This window comes from Lonchura striata, chromosome 14, assembly GCF_050655825.1.
Source record: "Lonchura striata isolate lonStrDom1 chromosome 14, ASM5065582v1, whole genome shotgun sequence".
In the NCBI taxonomy this organism is placed as follows: Eukaryota; Metazoa; Chordata; class Aves; order Passeriformes; family Estrildidae; genus Lonchura; species Lonchura striata.
The window spans coordinates 3,034,368-3,051,783 of record NC_140716.1 but is presented as its reverse complement, the minus strand read 5'-3'; the positions used below and the strand labels follow the sequence as shown (position 1 = coordinate 3,051,783).

The 17,416-nt window shown below is 57.4% G+C and overlaps 1 protein-coding gene across 1 annotated transcript; it reads right to left on the bottom strand.

Moving 5' to 3' along the window:
• Nucleotides 1-649: 649 nt before the first annotated feature.
• On the bottom strand, nt 650-10,475 carry TNFRSF13B (TNF receptor superfamily member 13B). Its single transcript, XM_031506156.3, has 5 exons — nt 10,267-10,475; nt 8,051-8,191; nt 6,991-7,107; nt 6,260-6,469; nt 650-5,447 (listed from the first exon to the last, which is right to left on the bottom strand). The coding sequence occupies exons 2-5, from the start codon at nt 8,187-8,189 to the stop codon at nt 5,173-5,175; spliced, it is 741 nt and encodes a 246-aa protein (XP_031362016.3). The 5' UTR covers nt 8,190-8,191; nt 10,267-10,475; the 3' UTR covers nt 650-5,172.
• Between the last annotated feature and the right edge of the window lie 6,941 nt (nt 10,476-17,416).

Here is a 17,416-nt window from a genome sequence, read left to right as displayed (position 1 = left end):
ACAGCTTCTCTCATCTTTAAGCTCTGCATAAATCCCCAGGCAGCCATTCCTCAGCTTCGCCAATGTGGAAAGGCAGGGAGGGATCTAAGCCTTTAGTTTGTGCTCCAGGAATGAGGTGCAGGTGTCTAACACAGTCTGATAAATAGAAAAACAGGAAAATAAAGGGAATCGAGTGTTTGGGTTTTAAATTACCATCTTACAAGAGCAGCCGAACAGGTGGAATTCTTTTGATTTGCATACAGACTGGAATAGTACGAGGAGGTTTTGTACATCCGTGACAGGGCACGGAGGAGGAAAGGACAAATGGAAGCAGCTCGAGCCAGACCCAGGTTGGGTGTGGCGTGGGAAAGCCAGAAAGTGCTTTTAGCTACATTTTCATGTCCCTCAGCCACTCAAGCAGAGATAAAGCTTTGCCTGATGCTGGTGAGTGATGGAAAAAGCAGAAATGTGAGAATTGGTTCGGGGGATCCTGCTCAGAATCAGTGCCCTTAACTCGGTGTGTGGGGGTGCCCGGGTGCTGCCGAGACCATCGCGTTCCCTGCCTGTGTAACAATTTAATTTCCATTTGTGCTGGAAATTTTAAGCTGAGCATTCCTGCGCTGGAGCGCGGCTGGGGAGCTGCAGGAGGGAGATGGGCGATGGGAGATGGGCGATGTGAGATGGGCGATGGGAGATGGGCGATGGGAGATGGGCGATGGGAGATGGGCGATGGGCGATGGGAGATGGGCGATGTGAGATGGGCGATGGGCGATGTGAGATGGGCGATGGGCGATGTGAGATGGGCGATGGGAGATGGGAGATGGGCGATGGGAGATGGGCGATGTGAGATGGGCGATGGGCGATGTGAGATGGGCGATGGGCGATGGGAGATGGGCGATGTGAGATGGGCGATGGGAGATGTGAGATGGGCGATGGGTGATGTGAGATGGGCGATGGGAGATGGGCGATGGGAGATGGGCGATGGGAGATGTGCCGGGCGCTCCCGCAGGAGAGCGGCCCCTCCTTCCCCCGAGCGAGCCCGGCGTGGTGCGGATGCCGTGCCACGCTCTCTGCTGCTCTTTAATAATGCAGCACCTTGCGGAGGAAGGCAGCCGCCAGCCTCTCGCCGTCCCAGCGCCGCTGCATCGCCGCTCCCGGCTGGACGAGCGCCGCCACCCCGCGGCCGCGCCCGCCGAGGGTGAGGATGACTCCGGCGCTGCCTTCGCTTTGCGACGCCGAGCTCTGAGCCTTTGGCTGCCCTTTCAATGGATTCTGTTTTCATTGCGGCTGCCGCTGCAGCCGGCTTTGTTAAGCCCTCAGGAACAAATTGTTTAGGGACGAGGCAGCCGTATAAATCACCCTTAATTTTCCCTCCCCGCCCATCTGGTGGAGAGGGTTCTGCTCTGTGCGGCTGCACCGGCGCAGATGGTTCTCGGGGGGAGCTTTCAAGGCTCTCTTTCTGGTTTCAAAAGCAGAATTCTTAGGGTATTAAAAGGTCTATTATTCTTTTCTTCCCCCTCTCCCGCCTACCAGCCCACCCCCCGTGTCCCTGCCCGAATCACACCAGGTTCTGTTTCCAGCAGCAGTAAATTCATGCCGGTTCCGAGAGGAGGGGACAGCATTTTCCCTTTTCCTGTAAAAATGGAAGAGCAGCTGCTGGCGTATGAGCAGCGCTGCCCCTCACGCTGCTTTCTCTCCAACACAGGCTCCTCTCCCCCTCCATCCCTCCAGCAGCAGCCGGGCAGCTCAATGCGCTGCACGGTTCCCGGCAGAGCCGGGAGTTTCCCCGTGGAACTCCCTCAACATCGCCGAGCAGCCGAAGGGAGGGTGAAGCAAAGCCTCCCTGACGTGGTGACAGCCAGCAGTGCCAGCTCCTCATCCAGGGCAGCACTTTGGGCTTGACTTGTTTATTTTGAGGTACATTTTCTGGCGGCACAGCTGGATCTGTTGGGAGGAGGCGTTTGCAGGAATGGCTGTAAACAAAGAGTGGCGCAGCGACGCCGGCTCACGGCGGGGTGTGCTCCGCTACCTGCCAGCAGTGAACACAGCTCTCCAGGGGACACAAAAATGGCCAGAAAGTGCTTTTAGCTACATTGTCACATCCCTCAGCCACTCGAGTGGCGATAAAGCTTTGCCTGATGCTGCTGCCTGATGGAAAAAAAGCAGAAATGTGAGAATTGGTTAAACCCAGGGCGGGGGATCCTGCTCAGCATCAGTGCCCTTAATTCCATGTGGCTTGATCCATCCCATCTGGAATTGCTGGTGTCCTGTACATAGTGTCCCTCCAGCATTGGAACTGATGCCTCCAGGTATGATCCTTCAGAGCTGCTGGCCAGGGGCTGTAAAATGCCAAAATCCATTGATTCCTCTTGGTTCTCCTGCTAAGGGGGTTTGTTATTTTCCTGCTAATTTGTTCGAGTTGCTCCCTGTTACCTTTTCTCTTGTAGTTAAATTCCCACAAGGAGAGGAGGGTGAGGGATGCTCCTCTCTTGTGTCTGGGCAGGATTTGGCCTCGAGTGTTTTCCCCAATTTTTGGACATCACATGGCTCCAGGAGGAGCAGCCCTGTCCCAGCCCTGGCTTTGCCTGGCTGTGAGGTGAGTGACCTCCGGAGCCAGCTGGGGCAGGAGTTCCTGGTGCCACACAGGGTGAGCTCCTGCTCTCACTAGCACAGGCATGGCCCTAAAATCCTTCTCATTTGAATAATTGATGCCTCTTGATCCTCCAGGGATGCCCTAATTGCAGCATGGGTGGCATGTGTTCACTTAATTCTGTCCTGTTTTTAAATAAGGTTCTGAATCTCTCTATAAATATCATGGTTCCTGGAGGTGGCACTTGAAGGTCTGTAGGTCACCAGAGCTGGACTGGATCCACGTGTCCCCAGGAGCTCCCTGCTGGCAAGGGGCAGCCTGGTGAGGCACTGGCTGCTGCTGAGGGTTTTCCTTCTCCTGAATTCCCTGTCCTTGCTGGGAAGTGCTTGGGCAGAGAGGGCACAGAGCTGAGGCCAGGGGAGGATGTGCTGGTGCTGCCCCAAGGTCAGTGCAAAACCTTCACCTGGAGCAGTGATTGCAGCTCTGGAGCTCCTGACAAACAGGATGTGCAACTGTGGGGTGAGTCCTGAGAGCTGCTCCGAGGGCTGGAGCAGCCATGGAGCCAGGCTGGGACAAGAGAAGGCTCCAGGGAGAGCTCAGAGCCCCTTCCAGGGCCAAAAGGAGCTCCAGGAGAGCTGGAGGGGGACTGGGGACAAGGGATGGAGGGACAGGACACAGGGAATGACTCCCCAGTGCCAGGGGCAGGGTTGGATGGGATATTGGAAAGGAATTCCTCCCTGGGAGGGTGGGCAGGCCCTGGCACAGGGTGCCCAAAGAAGTCCTGGATCCCTGGAAGTGCCCAAGGCCAGGTTGGACAGAACTTGGAGCAGCCTGGGATGGTGGAAAGTGTCCCTGCCATGGCAGGGGATGGAATGTGATAATCTTTAGGATTCCTTCCAACCCAAACATCCTGCAGAGTTTGGGAAGGGAAACCCAGAGCAGGAGGAGATGTGGGGCTGTCGGTGCTGGGGGCTGAGGGGGGATCAGGGCCCCAGTGAGGGTGGGGGACGTGGTGCTGCAGGAAGGAGCGAGGGCTGAGGAGAAGCCAAGAGCCTTTGGAGGTCTGAGCACGAACAGGAACCTGAGGAGAGGAGAGCAGGAGCAGAGCAGGAATGCAAAGGGAGGCTGAAGGATGTAGGAGATGAGCAGCAGAGCCAGAGCTGGTGCGAGGGCAGGAGAGGGACTGGGCAGGAACTGAGAGCCTGGGGAAGCTGAGGGATCCATGCCAGGCTGAGGCTGAGCAGGGGTGGAGGCCAAGGTGATTTCGGGGGCTGAAAGACTTTTGGAGTTCTAGAAGAACTGGGTTGCTACTGATGGCACAGGATTTGGGGCTGTGGGGCAGGAAACCACAGGAGCTGAGAGCAGGAGAGCAGAGGGCCTGGAGCAGATTCCACAGGAGCTGAGGCTGTGGAAGGTGCTGCTGTGAGAGGGGAGGCCAAGAGGGTCTCCAGGTGTGCTGGGACACAGAGAAGGTCTGGAGGTTGGGATGCCCACGGACTGGGGGTGCTGAGGGAGTGGGAGGTGACCAGAGTGAAAGGCTCAACCTCCCAGGTGATGCCTTTTTTAATGATAAAAAAGTATTTACATTTAAAGGAATGTGTAATATAGAAGGGGTAGGATCTGTTATATATATGTTTTTTCCAGCTGTCTGCTTTCCCAGCACCAATTTGTGCACATATCGAATTACATTTATTGTTTCAAGTTTAAAGTTCTAGTTTAAGACAGTGGAGGGGATGGGCTTCTACCAGGAGTGATTCCTTGGGGGAAAAAAAAATCCTACAGTCTCCTTTAGTGGAAATGAGAACTTCAAATTACACATTGAAACTCCTATTTTTCCAGGATAGCTTTCAAAGCCAGGTTAGATAAAAGTATTCTCTCAAAGCAGCTTTATCTCCAGCTGATCCCTCACTTTTACCAGCTCTTCAGAATAACCCAGGTCAGATATACATAAATCCAGTTTTGTAGAAAGATCTGAGCCTTGGATGAATTTTCATATTTAAACCCAGTTCCGTTGAGGGCTTTGGTGCCTGTCCCAGCTCCTCATGTGCAGCATCGTGTCCTGGTCATGAGGCAAAGCCTCAGCATCACCCATGGCAGTGCTGGAAACTGGCACTGGAGCTTCCCACACTGGCTCCTTATCAATTTCACCAGGAAATCCTTGGATCCAATTCCACGTCTGAGACAGCTGTGCTGAAAATTGTTCTGATTCATGAAGGAATCTCCAGCAGGGAGAGGTGAGCTCTCCATGGGGAGCAGTGGGCACCACCCGAGCCTTTGCAGGGATGCTGGTGGTGCAACCAGGATGGAAACCCCCCATGAGCTGTCCCCAGTGGCCAGGATGCACCCAGGTCAAGCTGGAGGATGAAGTCAGATGCTGCTACATGGGAAGTGACTTCTTTCACTGGGAGTGCACAAGAATAATGGGAATTTGGTTTCCTGAGTGGAAGCAAACAGCTCTGTGACACCTCCAGCCCTGTCTGTGTCCTGCAGCCCTTGGCACAGCCCAGGCTGGGCAGAGGCTGTTCAGTCACTGGCAACAGAGGGTGAAGCAGCTTTGGTTTGGGGGCAGAGAGAGCATCCCTCCGTGCTGGAACACCCTCGGGTCACACCATGGGTGTCTTCTCCTGGGCAGGAGAGCAGATGATTTTGAAGTGGCCGTCGTCGGGGCTGGGAACGGCCCCGGCGCTTCCCGCGCTGCAGATCCCGGAGAAGGAGGGAGCAGCCCTTTCCACAGGGTGGCAGGAGCTGCTGTGGCAGGATTTGGTCTCTTGTACAGCAGAGCCATGTCCAGGGAAGCAGAAGCCACAGGTTTCCACTGGCTCTGGGATTCTGATGCTGGTGAATCCATCAGCAACGCTGCCAGCTTCCACCAGCCCATCTGCAAATAAACTCAGTGTCAGCTGAGGGGCCCAGGAGCAGCTTCCACCTGGGAATGCTCTGAAGTGCTGCACTAGAACCTGTGAAAAGCTGGTCCTGGGACTGGAGAGGACACCCAGCTCCCAACATGGATTCGCTTCATCAGCTAGAACACTCAGAAAATCTCTCCAAACCTGGTGGTTTATCTTAAAAATGATCCTTTAATCCCTCTGTCCTTCAGCAAAGCAGACAAGAATGGCTTGAGGGACAGTCCTTGGAGTGACAGGTGTCACATTGGTTCATGGGGTCTTCCTCTGTGATTTTTGACATTGATGGCTTTGAGGTGGATGTATGTAGACATGGATGTGTGTGATGTGTGTGCAGAAATAGGTAAGTAGGCAATTTTTCTTTGGAAAGGCAGGAGAGAAGGAAAGGAGGAAGAATAAAACCACCTTTTCCATGTTGAATTGTTCCACATTAACCTTTCTTCTTTTCTCCCTAACACAAGGACTTGTGAAGCCCCTCTGGCTGCAGAACTAGGAGTGGGTTTTTGTGGGACAGGTGTTTGTTTTGGAAGAGGGTTGGCTTTGGTCCCCTCAGCCTCTGGATGGAGAGTGGAGAGGTGCTGCCCATGGAGCAGCTCCAATAGAGCTGTGCCCGGGGAGGGAGTGACTGAGGGGTTGGGGTGCAGAATCGGGCACAGGGGTCCAGTCCTGCTCCTCTTCCAGGCTCGCATTTGTTATCTTTGCCTTTTCTCCCTCCCTGCTTCTTTTCTGGCAGCCCGAGCCTGCCCCCACAAGCTCCCCACCCTCTCCCAGTGCTGCCAGCACCCACCTTTGGCAGGGTCCTCCCTGCAGTGGCAGGTGCCAGCGCTGGCCTGGCAGGAGACGGCCTCTCCCTTCCTGCGCAGGTGGGTCCAGCCCAGGAGCAGGGAGCAGAGGAGGGAGCAGAGGCAGAGCCCCAGCAGCAGGTACAGCACCAGCCACGGCTCCTGCTCCGCGCACGCCTTCTGCTCCAGCCCGGCCGCCGGCCCCGCGGGCGTGGCTGTGGGGCAGGAGAGATGGGGCAGCTCAGACACCTCTGCGGTGCCTCCCTGGGAGGGAGAGAGCTGGCAGCGCCTGTGCCCTCCCTGGGAGACTTTGGGAGCAGCTCTGTGTCCCCCCTGCTCGCTGGCACTCCTCCGTGAAGCGAGAAGAGCAGATCCCTTCGCACGCCCCATCCGCTCCCTTCCCCATCTTCAGGGATCGTCTCAACCCCCGTGTAGGACTTGGCGATCTCCCTGTCCCCTCCTGTCCCCTCCTGTCCCCTCCTGTCCCCTCCTGCTGCCCCTCCCCGAGGGCTGGGGCAGCTCAGCCGGGTGGGATCCACAGCTGCCAGCCCCACTCTGCCCGGGGGAGCTGCCCAACCTAAAAGCCCCGGCACACGGCAGGGAAAAGCCACTGTGGGATGGAGAAAATGGGAAAGAGATGCCCTGGCTGCTTTTCCCCAGCCCCGCTGATGGCAGCCCCCAAGGGTGCAGCTCCCTGGGACAAGGAGGGGATTTCTGCTGCCCTTCCCCGACTCACGCTCGCAGGACAGGGCACATTCCCGGGGGTGCTGCCCGCACACCGAGCTGCACTTGATGCAGTTCTTCACGAGATCGTCGTAGTAAAATCCAGGTCTCCTGTTGCAGTCCATGGACTCTGCGGGAGGGGAGGGAGATGACCACGGTGTCCCAGCACCCCAATTCATGAGGAGGAGCCCAGCTCGCTGCTCTGCCAGGCACAGGGTGGCACCGCTGCCCAAGCACTGACAGCTCTGCAGGGCTGCCGGGGGGACAGAGCTGGGATTTGGGTGGGGTTTGGCTGGAGAGCCGCGGAAAGGCGTCTGCAGGCAGCTGCCCGCGGAGGGGATGGTCTCAGGCAGCCAGGGATCCCCTGGCAGCTCCTGGCTGCTGCTCTCGGAGCTGCTGCTGCTGCCCTGGGGCTTGCACAGCTTTGTGGGACACACCAGAACCTGCCTCAGGATGTCAGGAACAGCATCTCCTGTCCTCGGGGAGGAGACGTTCACTTGTGGCTGCTGAATCAGCCCTGGGATGGGTGAAGCCGCCTCAGCCCGTGACTCATGGAAGGGCGCTGGGACAGGGCTGGGCTGCAAAGTTCATTTGTCCCTTGTCCTCCTCCCCAGCTGTTTTCAGGACACCTCAGGGCCTGTCCCAGGCTGGGGGTTTATCACTATCCACATCCCCCCCTTTGGAGGTGGGGTGGCCCCAGTAGGGAGCAGGAGTGCTGGTGCAGCCTTGTGACCCCAGAAGGGAGCAGTGCAGAGGTGCAGGCACCTGGTCCTGAGCTGTTGCCAGCCCCAGCCCATCCATGGGGAGCTGTCACATCCCCCTGTGGTTTTGGCTTGAAGCTCTGCAAAGCTGAGCTGGCTCAGATCCTGCCCTGAGGTTCCCTGCCCCATCCCTGGAAGTGTCCAAGGCCAGGTTGGACGGGGCTTGGAGCAACCCAGGATAGTGGAAGGTGTCCCTGCCCATAGCAGGGGGCTGGAACTGGATGAGAACTCAGCTCCCTACCAGCTCAAACCATCCCAGGCTGATCCTCCCTCCCATCCCTGACTCTCCCATGCCGGGCACCCAGCACTCACCACACACAGCATCACACTTCCTGGCCAGGGACTGCCCACAGGCGAGGCTGCAGGGGATGCACTGGGAAACGAGGGTGTCCCAGTACTCCTGGTCTGTGCAGTTCTTCATGGCATCCTGCCCCACTCGTGGCCCATCCATGGCTGCAGGACAGAGGCACAGGTAGGTACGGGGTGGCCACCATGGGGCTGCTCTGCAGCCACCTCGTCCCTTTCTAGGGCTGGGACCCCTGGCAGGGAGATGCTGGCTGTCCCTCAGCCCCCTCTGGTCCCAGGCTTGAGCAGCCAAATGTGCTTTCCAAGCTGCTTGTGTGCCCTGTGCCAGTCCCAGGGGACACACAGAGAGCCCACCCTGGCCTAGAGGTGCCCCCAAGCTGTGCCCCAAGGGTCTGGGGGTCCCTGCACCTGCCAGTGGGAGCAAAGCCCTGGGGACTATTACTGTCCTTGCAGGCTTCTCTGAAAGTGCCAGAACCACGACCTTGTGTGTCATTCCTGCCCTTTCTCTTGGGTGTTCCGGTGTCATAGTGAAACCAGGCTGATGTGTAAGACATGTCAGATCAGAAGAAGGAGGGAAATCTCCCCAGGAGACTTTAGGCACCAGTTTAACCAGTACCAGCTAGAGGTGGACGTGCTCCTGTCCCTATCACGGGCTGCTTTCCCATCCTCTGCTGCCCCAGTGCTCCCACTGCCCCTGTGCACTGGGTGTGATGCCAGAGGCACGGGAGCAGTTCTCAGCAGCATAAAAATCATCAAAACCTCACATTTTGAAGAATTAGCTGGCTGGTAACAGCTCCTGTGTTGTGCCAGTCGCGGGGTCTGCAGAGGAGCAGCTGCAGAAGCTCTGACCCAGCAGGAGGGTGGCCCTGGTGGCAATGTCCCCTTTGCTGCCTGAGAGAGCTCCCGGGAGCCTCGTCCCCCAGGAGCCGAGCCTGGAGCTGCAGCTGCTTCCTGCAGGGTGGGAGATGCTGGTGCTGATGGGGCCCAAAGGTTTAAGACCTCCCCAAGCTGCAGAGTCATCCTCTGCGTGTCCAAAGGCTGAGCTGCTGCTTTGGCAGAGCCAAACCTTTGTTTTTTATACAGAAAATCCCCTGTGCCCTGCCAGGATTTCTCCTCTCTCTCCAGGACTCAGAGATTGGGCACTTGGCACGTCTGTCCTGCCCCTGCCCAGCCAGCACCTTCCCTGCAGGATGGGCTGGGTCCTACCTGGGCCAGCACATGGGAAACCCTCCCACTCCCAGGGAAAAATCCTCTCTGCACTGGGATGCTGGCCTGACACTCCCAGTTGTTCAATTAATACTGCTATAAAATGAAATAATGACTTTCTGTCAAGCTGACTGGAGACATCCCCAGGGCAGAGCAAGGCTCAGGCCATTGCTCTCCTCAGGCACTCTTGGAAGAAACTGGGTTTTGTACCCAGAGAAGCCCCCAGGGGTGGCAGGAAGCCCTTTGGGGGTTCCTGTGAGCCCTGGGGATGGCAGGGAGCTGAGCCATCCTGACCTAGGTGGGGTTTCCCATGGGATGATTGATGGGAGGCAGATCTGGGGCTGTGTTAAAGCTGAGGGGCTGCAGGCTGGGAACCTCCCTCCCAGTGCTGCGAGGACACGTCCGAGGAGATGTTTGGCCTCATCTAGGACAGACCTCCCCCTCCTTGGGGAGTCCCAAGGTACATGTGGTGCTCCCAGCACAGACTTCTCAACCATGATTTTCCAGCAGAGCCAGGTGAGTCTTTCCCTCTTCCTCTCAACCACCAGACCCCTCTGAACTCCACCACAGACCCCTCATGCCAAGCTTTAAGCAACCACAGGACAAAGGGAAATGGCTTTAAGCTGAAGGAGGGTAAATTTAGATTAGTTATTAAGAAAAAATTCTTTCCTGTGAGGGTGGGGAGGCCCTGGCACAGGCTGCACAGAGAAGCTGTGGCTGCTCCATCCCTGGAAGTGTTCCAGGCCAGGTTGGACAGGGCTTGGAGCCACCTGGGACAGGGGAAGGTGTCCCTGTCCATGGCATGGAGCTGGAACTGGATGAGAATTCAGCTCCCTACCAGCTCAAACCATTCTGTGATTCCCTCTCCAGCCCCACAGCACTGACCACCTTCAGCAGGATGGGAACTCTGAGCAGACCCTCCACTCCCTGCTGGCACTGGGAGCCTGCCCAGCCCCCAGCCCTGGCCCCCAAGCCCCCCACCCCGTGCCCCCCAGCCCCTCCATAGGGTCACTCACGTCTGGCTCTGCAGCAGTGGCTACTCCCCCTCAGCTCCAGCCATGGCCCCACGAGCTGCAGCCCCGAGCCCCTGCATGCCTCAGGGGTTATTATTAGAGAGATTTGGTTAATGCCTGGCTGTGCATTTCCTGGGGCTTCCCCTTGTCCCTTCCATGCAAATTGGCTGCACACTCAGTGCCTTGCATTGGCTCGTGGGGTCCTGGGCTGCTGGGGACAGGGTGGGGGACACTGCGGGGTGAGGTGTCACCAGGACCAGGGACAGGTGTCACCAGGACCAGGGACAGGTGTCCTGGGCCAGGTGGCCACATTTCAGAGGGCCTTGGTGGAGTGGGAGCTCTGCAGCACCTCTCTTGCATCATGGACTGCAGCAGAATCCCAGAATCAGAAAGGCTGGAAAAGCCCTCTGAGGTCATCAAGTCCAACCATGGCCCCAGCACTGCCACATCCACTGAGGAGCCACAAGTGCCACACTTAAACAGCTTTTAAATCCCTCCATGGGTGGTGGTTCCAGCACTGCAGCCTGTGCCAGTGGGATGTTTCCTCCAGGGGAAGGTGTTTCACGCTGTGCAAGAGGCAATGCCAGGACCAAGCACTGCTGGGAGCATCCATCCTCTCCGTGTCCTTGGGATGGTCAGCACGAGCCACTGTCCTGTCTCCTGCTCACAGCTCACAGAACATCTCTGGAGCCCCGTGAGGTGCCTTAAACACTGATTTTCTCAGGTGCATCCATGTCTGGGAGGCAGGAGGGCTGTGCTATGTCCTGCATGGGCAGCTGAGTCCTGGCTGGGCTGGGGGCACAAAGCATTAATAGCTCATAAATAGCACATTAATAAGTCATTAACAGCACATTAATAGCTCATTAATAGCACAGCTTGTTTTCACAGAGGCAAAGAGCCCCCTCTGCACTGCTGGCAGCCTCCAGAGGTTTCCCCCTGCTCCTGCAGGGATGCTGGGCATGGCCTTGGCAGTGGCACCAGGAAGGGGCACGAGGTGCTGGGAGCGTGGCAGAACTGTGACCCAGCTCAGTCCAGAGGGACCTTTCTCAAGAAGCAGCTGAAGGAGGAAGGAAGCAGCAATACCTGTGACTAAAAACATTCGTGGAGCAGCATCAAGGGCTCTTCTGTTCGGTTCAAAAACTCCCGGTTTGTGCTTGCCACGTGCAGCTGGAGAGGCCAGAGGATGTTTTGCTACTGTGTCCATTGCAGGGGCATTGGAGGCTGATCCTGCTCATGGGGAGCAGAGCCCAAAGCAGAGGAGCCCTGCACCTTGTGGCCCATCACATCCCAGCTCCTGAAGGAGGAGGAAAAGCAGCGCTGGCACCATCAGTGCACCACAGGGCTTGGAGCAAGGAGCAGCACCACGCCACAGGGACACTGCCCCATGCCACATGTCTGGTACAAAGGATGAGATCGCTGCTGTGCTGAGCCTCCCCCTGGGAGGGAAATCACGATTTTGGCGTTGCCTGAGCTGGCTGAGTGTGGCAGGGCAGGGAGATGGCCCCAGCCTGCTGCTCTCGGGGTTTTGCAGGGGAAACTCGCCTCTGTAAATAGTACCAGAGACTTGCAGTTTCCACCCTGGTGAGCCCTCAAGAGGGAAGTGAGAAGCACTTGGGGGTGGTTTGTCCCTCCTCGCTGAGCAGGGATCAGGCAGTGTGGTTTCAGCTGTAGAATTCTGGGGCTGTCTGGACTGGAGCCCCATTTCCTCGGCCGTGTGGCCTCACCCCCTGTGCCCCAGACACCATCACCCCCTCCTGCAGCCCCTGAGGGCACTCTGGCTCTCCAGCACCTCCAGACGTGGTGCCCCATGAGCTCCTGGCTCACAGCCAAGGCAGTGGCTGCCACCCTGCCATGCCCGGGGCTGTTCCTGTGGTTTGGGCAGCCACCACCAGCCTCCTGTTCCTGATTTCTGGATTAAACCTTTCCTTTGCTGAGTTCACTGGTTCCCCAGAGCATCAACCAGCAGCTCCCCGTGCATCCTCCCAGTGCCATGCATCCTTCTGCATCCCTCTGCAGGGCTTTGCATCCCCCTGCATCCCCCCACGTGGTTTTGCAGCCTGCGATGCCCATCTGCACCTGCCTCTGGAGGTGCCACACTCTTTTTGGGGTGACAGAGCCCAGTTTTTTTCCTGACAACAAAATCTGTTTTTCTGCTGGGCTCTTGCCCTAGTGGCAGCGCTGCAAGGAAAGCTGCAGGTAACAAGCAGACAGGGTGGATAATGTTTGGCTCTGAAGCTTTTAGGGGGTGCTTTGCCTTCCCCTTAAGCAGCTTTGCTGGGATGATTTCCTCCCCTCAGCCCCTCTGCTTTTAGCAGCCCCGAGCCTTGGCCAGGACATTTGCTCACACACGTGCTCCCTTTAGGACCTGAAAAGAAGAGGCTGTGGGGGAAGAAGGGGAAGAGGAGCCTTTTTCGGTCGAAACTGCCAACTGTGGGGCCAGGCTGAGCGCAGACGGCTCCGAGGGCTCGTTTCTGTCACCCCAATTCCCCGCGGGGCCGCTGGGGCCAGGACGTGCCTGTCCCAGGACATCCCCCCTGTCCTGCCACCGTCCCCTCACGGCACCCCCCAGAGTCACCGCACGACAGCCACCGCTGCCACCCGGCTTCGTGCGTGGCCGTGGGGACAGCGGGGCTCTGCAGGGCCGTGGCCGTGCCGTGGCAGTCCCACTCGTGAAGGGCCATCCCCGTGTGCCCGGGCTGTGCCCCGGGCTGCGGCTCCTTGTCCCCGCTGCTGTCCAGAGCTCCTGGGCCTGGCTGTCCCCAGGGTCTGTTCTGTGTGTCTGTCCCCACGGTCTGTTCTGTGTGTCCATCCCCAGGGTCTGTTCTGTGTGTCTGTCCCCAGGGTCTGCTCTGTGTGTCTGTCCCCACGGTCTGTTCTGTGTGTCCATGCCCAGGATCCATTCTGTGGGTCTGTCCCCAGGATCCGTTCTGTGGGTCTGTCCCCAGGATCCATTCTGTGTGTCCATCCCTAGGGTCTGTTCTGTGTGTCTGTCCCCAGGGTCTGTTCTGTGTGTCCGTCCCCAGGGTCTGTTCTGTGTGTCTGTCCCCAGGATCTGCTCTATGGGTCTGTCCCCAGGGTCTGTTCTGTGTGTCCATCCCCAGGATCCATTCTGTGGGTCTGTCCCCAGAATCCATTCTGTGTGTCCATCCCTAGGGTCTGCTCTGTGTGTCTGTCCCCAGGATCTGCTCTGTGTGTCTGTCCCCAGGATCCGTTCTGTGTATCCATCCCCAGGATCCGTTGTGTGTGTCCATCCCCAGGGTCTGTTCTGTGTCTGTCCCCAGGATCTGCTCTGTGGGTCTGTCCCCAGGAGATGGCACCCTTGGCCAGCCCAGCCCGGCTGTCCCCGCAGCCCGGAATCCTCCAACGCGGCCGCTCCAGCCCTGGCTGCACCAGGGGGAATCACAATTTATGGAATGGTTTGGGTTGAAAGGACCTTAAAGCTCATCCAGTTCCCCTGACAGGGGACAGGGACACCTTTCACCATCCCAGGTTGCTCCAGGCTCCATCCAACCTGGCCTTGGACGCTTCCATGTGGGATGCAGCCCCCCAGGCTGGCTCCTGCCCCTCCCTGGCACCTCCATTTGCAGCACCCCCAGAGTCGGGGGGTTCAGGGCCCCTCTCAACACCCCACATGCTCCATTCCTCCCTTTGCCCCCTGTCCTGGCACCAGCCCTGGGGCTGCAGCATCATCCCAAGGATGCTCAGCCCCACCGGGGTCTGGGTCCCGTGGCAGCCCTGGGGCCGGGGTCTGACCCTCGCAGAGGTTGTGCCGGGGCTGTGGGTGAGCCCTGGGTGAGCCAGGCTCCAGAGCTGCCCCTGTGCATCAGCAGGGTGGTGCTGCAACAGCCTCCTTGCCAAAACCCAGAACAGATCGGGAAAAGGGAAGCATTTTACCAAAACCCAGGCCGTGCTCGAGGCTGGCTCCCCAAACTCAGCAGCCAGCTGGAGACCAAGGATGGCCAGATGGGAAAAGACCTGGGTTGGCTGAGGACTGGCACGGAAATGAGGAAAAAGCCCTAAAAATGCGTAGGGAAGGAGCAGGAAAAGGAGGGTTCAGTGCCAGGGTTGTGTGCTGAGGTGTAAAGCGTGGGTGGTGGATAAGGGAGATGAGTCAAAGAACAATCTTTGGCCAGAAGAGCTGATCTGATTACGTGGAGTTTTGACCTGGTGGGAACAACTTCTTGTCCTCACTGCTGAATTCTCTCTGGAGAGGTGTTTTCCTGGCAGAACCCTCACGGGAAGGGGTTTGCAGCCTGCCCAGGAACTCTGCTGTTAATTTTTAACACTAAAACCCTGGGGAAATTCCAGAGGACTGGAGGGTGGCCAGTGGGAGTCAATTTAATATTTAAAAGGGATGAAAGGGCTGATCCTGGGAATTACAGGCCAGGTGAGGCTGATCACCGTCCCTGCACAAATTAAGGGCTGGGTAATTGAGGATACTGTCAGCCAAAAATTAGAAGCTAAAAATATAATTAAGGTCGTTAGCTTGGTTTCATGGATGGCAGCTCCTGTCAAGTGAGTCGGCTTTGGTTTTTGGCATGACTCTGGGCTGGCTGATAAAGCTAATTGTGCTGCTGCTTTATAATGGGTTTCTCCAAAGTATTTAATTTAGGGCCATGTGACATTTTCATTTGTAGAACTTGCATTATATGGAGTCAGCAGAGCAGACATCCGACGGCTGCGCTGGCAGCTCCGGGGCGGTGGCCAAGGGGGCGAGTGACAGAAGAGGCTGAGAGCACTGGATTTTGCACAGGCTGATGTTTTTAGCAGGGATGCTGAGGAGAGAGGGGGTTGGCAGGGCAGGCAGCCTCACAGGGGGATCCTCTCTTCCCTGCCCAGCAGCCAAAAGATGGGGAAAACCAGGTGGGAGCAAAAGATATGGATTTTCCTGCAAAAGCACAGCAAGGTCTGACAGCAGCAACCACTGGTAACCCAACTGTGAGTGTAATTAATCAATTTTAGGAGTAGGGTATGAACTCGCAGACATTTGGTATCTCTGGACAAGAGGAAAGTTCTGCTTGGTGGGACAGGATTTATTGTGGCTTCTGGGACAAGCTCAAGCCTCTGCATGAATGTGCAACTTGCTCTGGACCATCCTCATGGGCTTTTCCAGCCCCATGGAAGCTGCATCCTCCCCTCTGGACTGCATCAGCTGCAGCTGAGTGCTGTGGCTTTCTTCCAGTGGATAATTTGGGTCCTTTTATTTTTCCCAGTGGTAAAAATGGGATTGAATGGGGCTTGGAGCAACCTGGTCTAGTGGAAGGTGTCCCTGTCCATGGCAGGGGGTGGAACAAGATGGTCTTTAAAGTCTCTTGCAACTTAAACCATTTTCTGATTCTGTGGCAACTGGGCACAGAGCAGTCCAGGGGCCTTTCTCTCCATCTAGAAAGGTGTTTTTCACACCATATGGATTTCCCCCCGGTGTGTCTCACCCCTTTAAAACACACAGCAGCATGAGGGGCATCCAAGCCTCCTCTGGTCAGCATTTTCCCTGCCAGATGTTCCCAGGCAGGGCTGTGGAAGGCTCTGGATCCCTGCACAGCCCTGCTGAGTCCAGCATCCCACCCTGGGACTCCACGTGGAGCAGGGCAGGAGGGGGGAGCCCTCTCAGGCTCCTCTCAGTCCAAGCCTGGACCCAGTGTGGATCCCGGGGCTCTCCAGCTCCGAGCCATGACTCCTGCCCTCTCCCCTGGGCACCCATCTGTCTGTCTCTCTGTCTGTCTGGCCAGCTCCGCAGTAATGACGGCGAGCTGGCAGCACAGAGGCATTCAGTGACTTGCCCAAGGTCCTGTGGGGAGCGATGGGCACCCAGGAGGAGCACCCAGCTGTGCTGCTCCTGCCCGGCCCTGCAGAAAAATGTGAAATGTGCCGGGCAAACACGACACAGCCACACCATGTCACCAAAGCGGTGACATCCTGGCGGGCAGAGGCGATGGATGGTGCCATGACAGGAGCAGGTGCTGCTCTCTCCTCTCTCCAGTGGGGTTTGGTGCTGCTGAGCCCTTTCCTGCAGGGTTTTGCCGGTGCCTCCCAGGCTGGTCTGGTGACTAACACCTCCTGGTCTGCAGCTTGTTTACCCGGCGCTGGGGCTTCTTTTTGGAGGGCTGACTCACCACAGCACCTTCCCCCTCTGCCATTGCAGCTCTCTGACAAAAACTTTCCATTTTCCCATTGTTTTAATTGCCCTCATTTGAGAAAACTCCTCTGGAAAAAACTGTCTGTGGGTTGAGGAGACACAGCAGCCCCAAGCAGTCATTCCCACAGCGGTGGCAATGGATGGGATGGGATGGGATGGGATGGGATGGGATGGGATGGGATGGGATGGGATGGGATGGGATGGGATGGGATGGGATGATGGGGTGGGACGCCCACTCCATGGCACACATCAGGACCTCAGTGCCAGGGTTGTGCCAGGATCTGGGGCACGCAGGAGATGTCACGGGCAGTGAGCTTCCAGCAGCACCGAACGTGGCACACGGGCGGCCGGCTCCGCACGGCTGAATGCGGCCCGACAGGTTTGTGGAGAAGCCTGTCCCGTTCAGCTGGATTTTTGGAGAGGCTGGAGCCAGCCCCGGCAGCAGCCGCTTCCCCAGAGGTGCTGCCGGCTCCGGCAGAGCCGTGTGTGGCGCCAGGTCACGGCCCCGAGCCCACGGGGCAGGCACAGCCTGCAGGGACTGCTCTGTGCCAGCACCATGCCCTTCTCCAGGGGAATGGTGCCCCATGGAATTAGGGAATAGCCCCTTCCCTCCTGGAGGCTTCCTCCCGTCTGTGGGGTCCATGCCCTGAGGAGGTGGAGAAGGGCTGGGGGCCAAGAGAACACATGGAGGTGTCCCTGGAGCTGCAGAGGGGCTTTTTATGGAAAAAGAAGTGCTGTTGGAACTGTGGGATGCCAGATCCTCTGCAAGCAATGTTGGAATAATCCAACATTGGGGATGGAAACAAGGAGGGAGGAAAGGGGAATCAGGCAAGGACCAGGGCTGGTTGAGAAACTCATCTTCCCTTCTCCAAGAAGCAGGATTTCCGCAGTCATGTGCCAGGTGAACCCTGGACCCACAGCAAGGGAAGCAGGGTCCTTACAATCCAGAGGGGAAAATCCTCTCTTCCTGGGGTAGGGTCATGCTGCTTTTATATCATTAGGATCAAGGAAAATGTG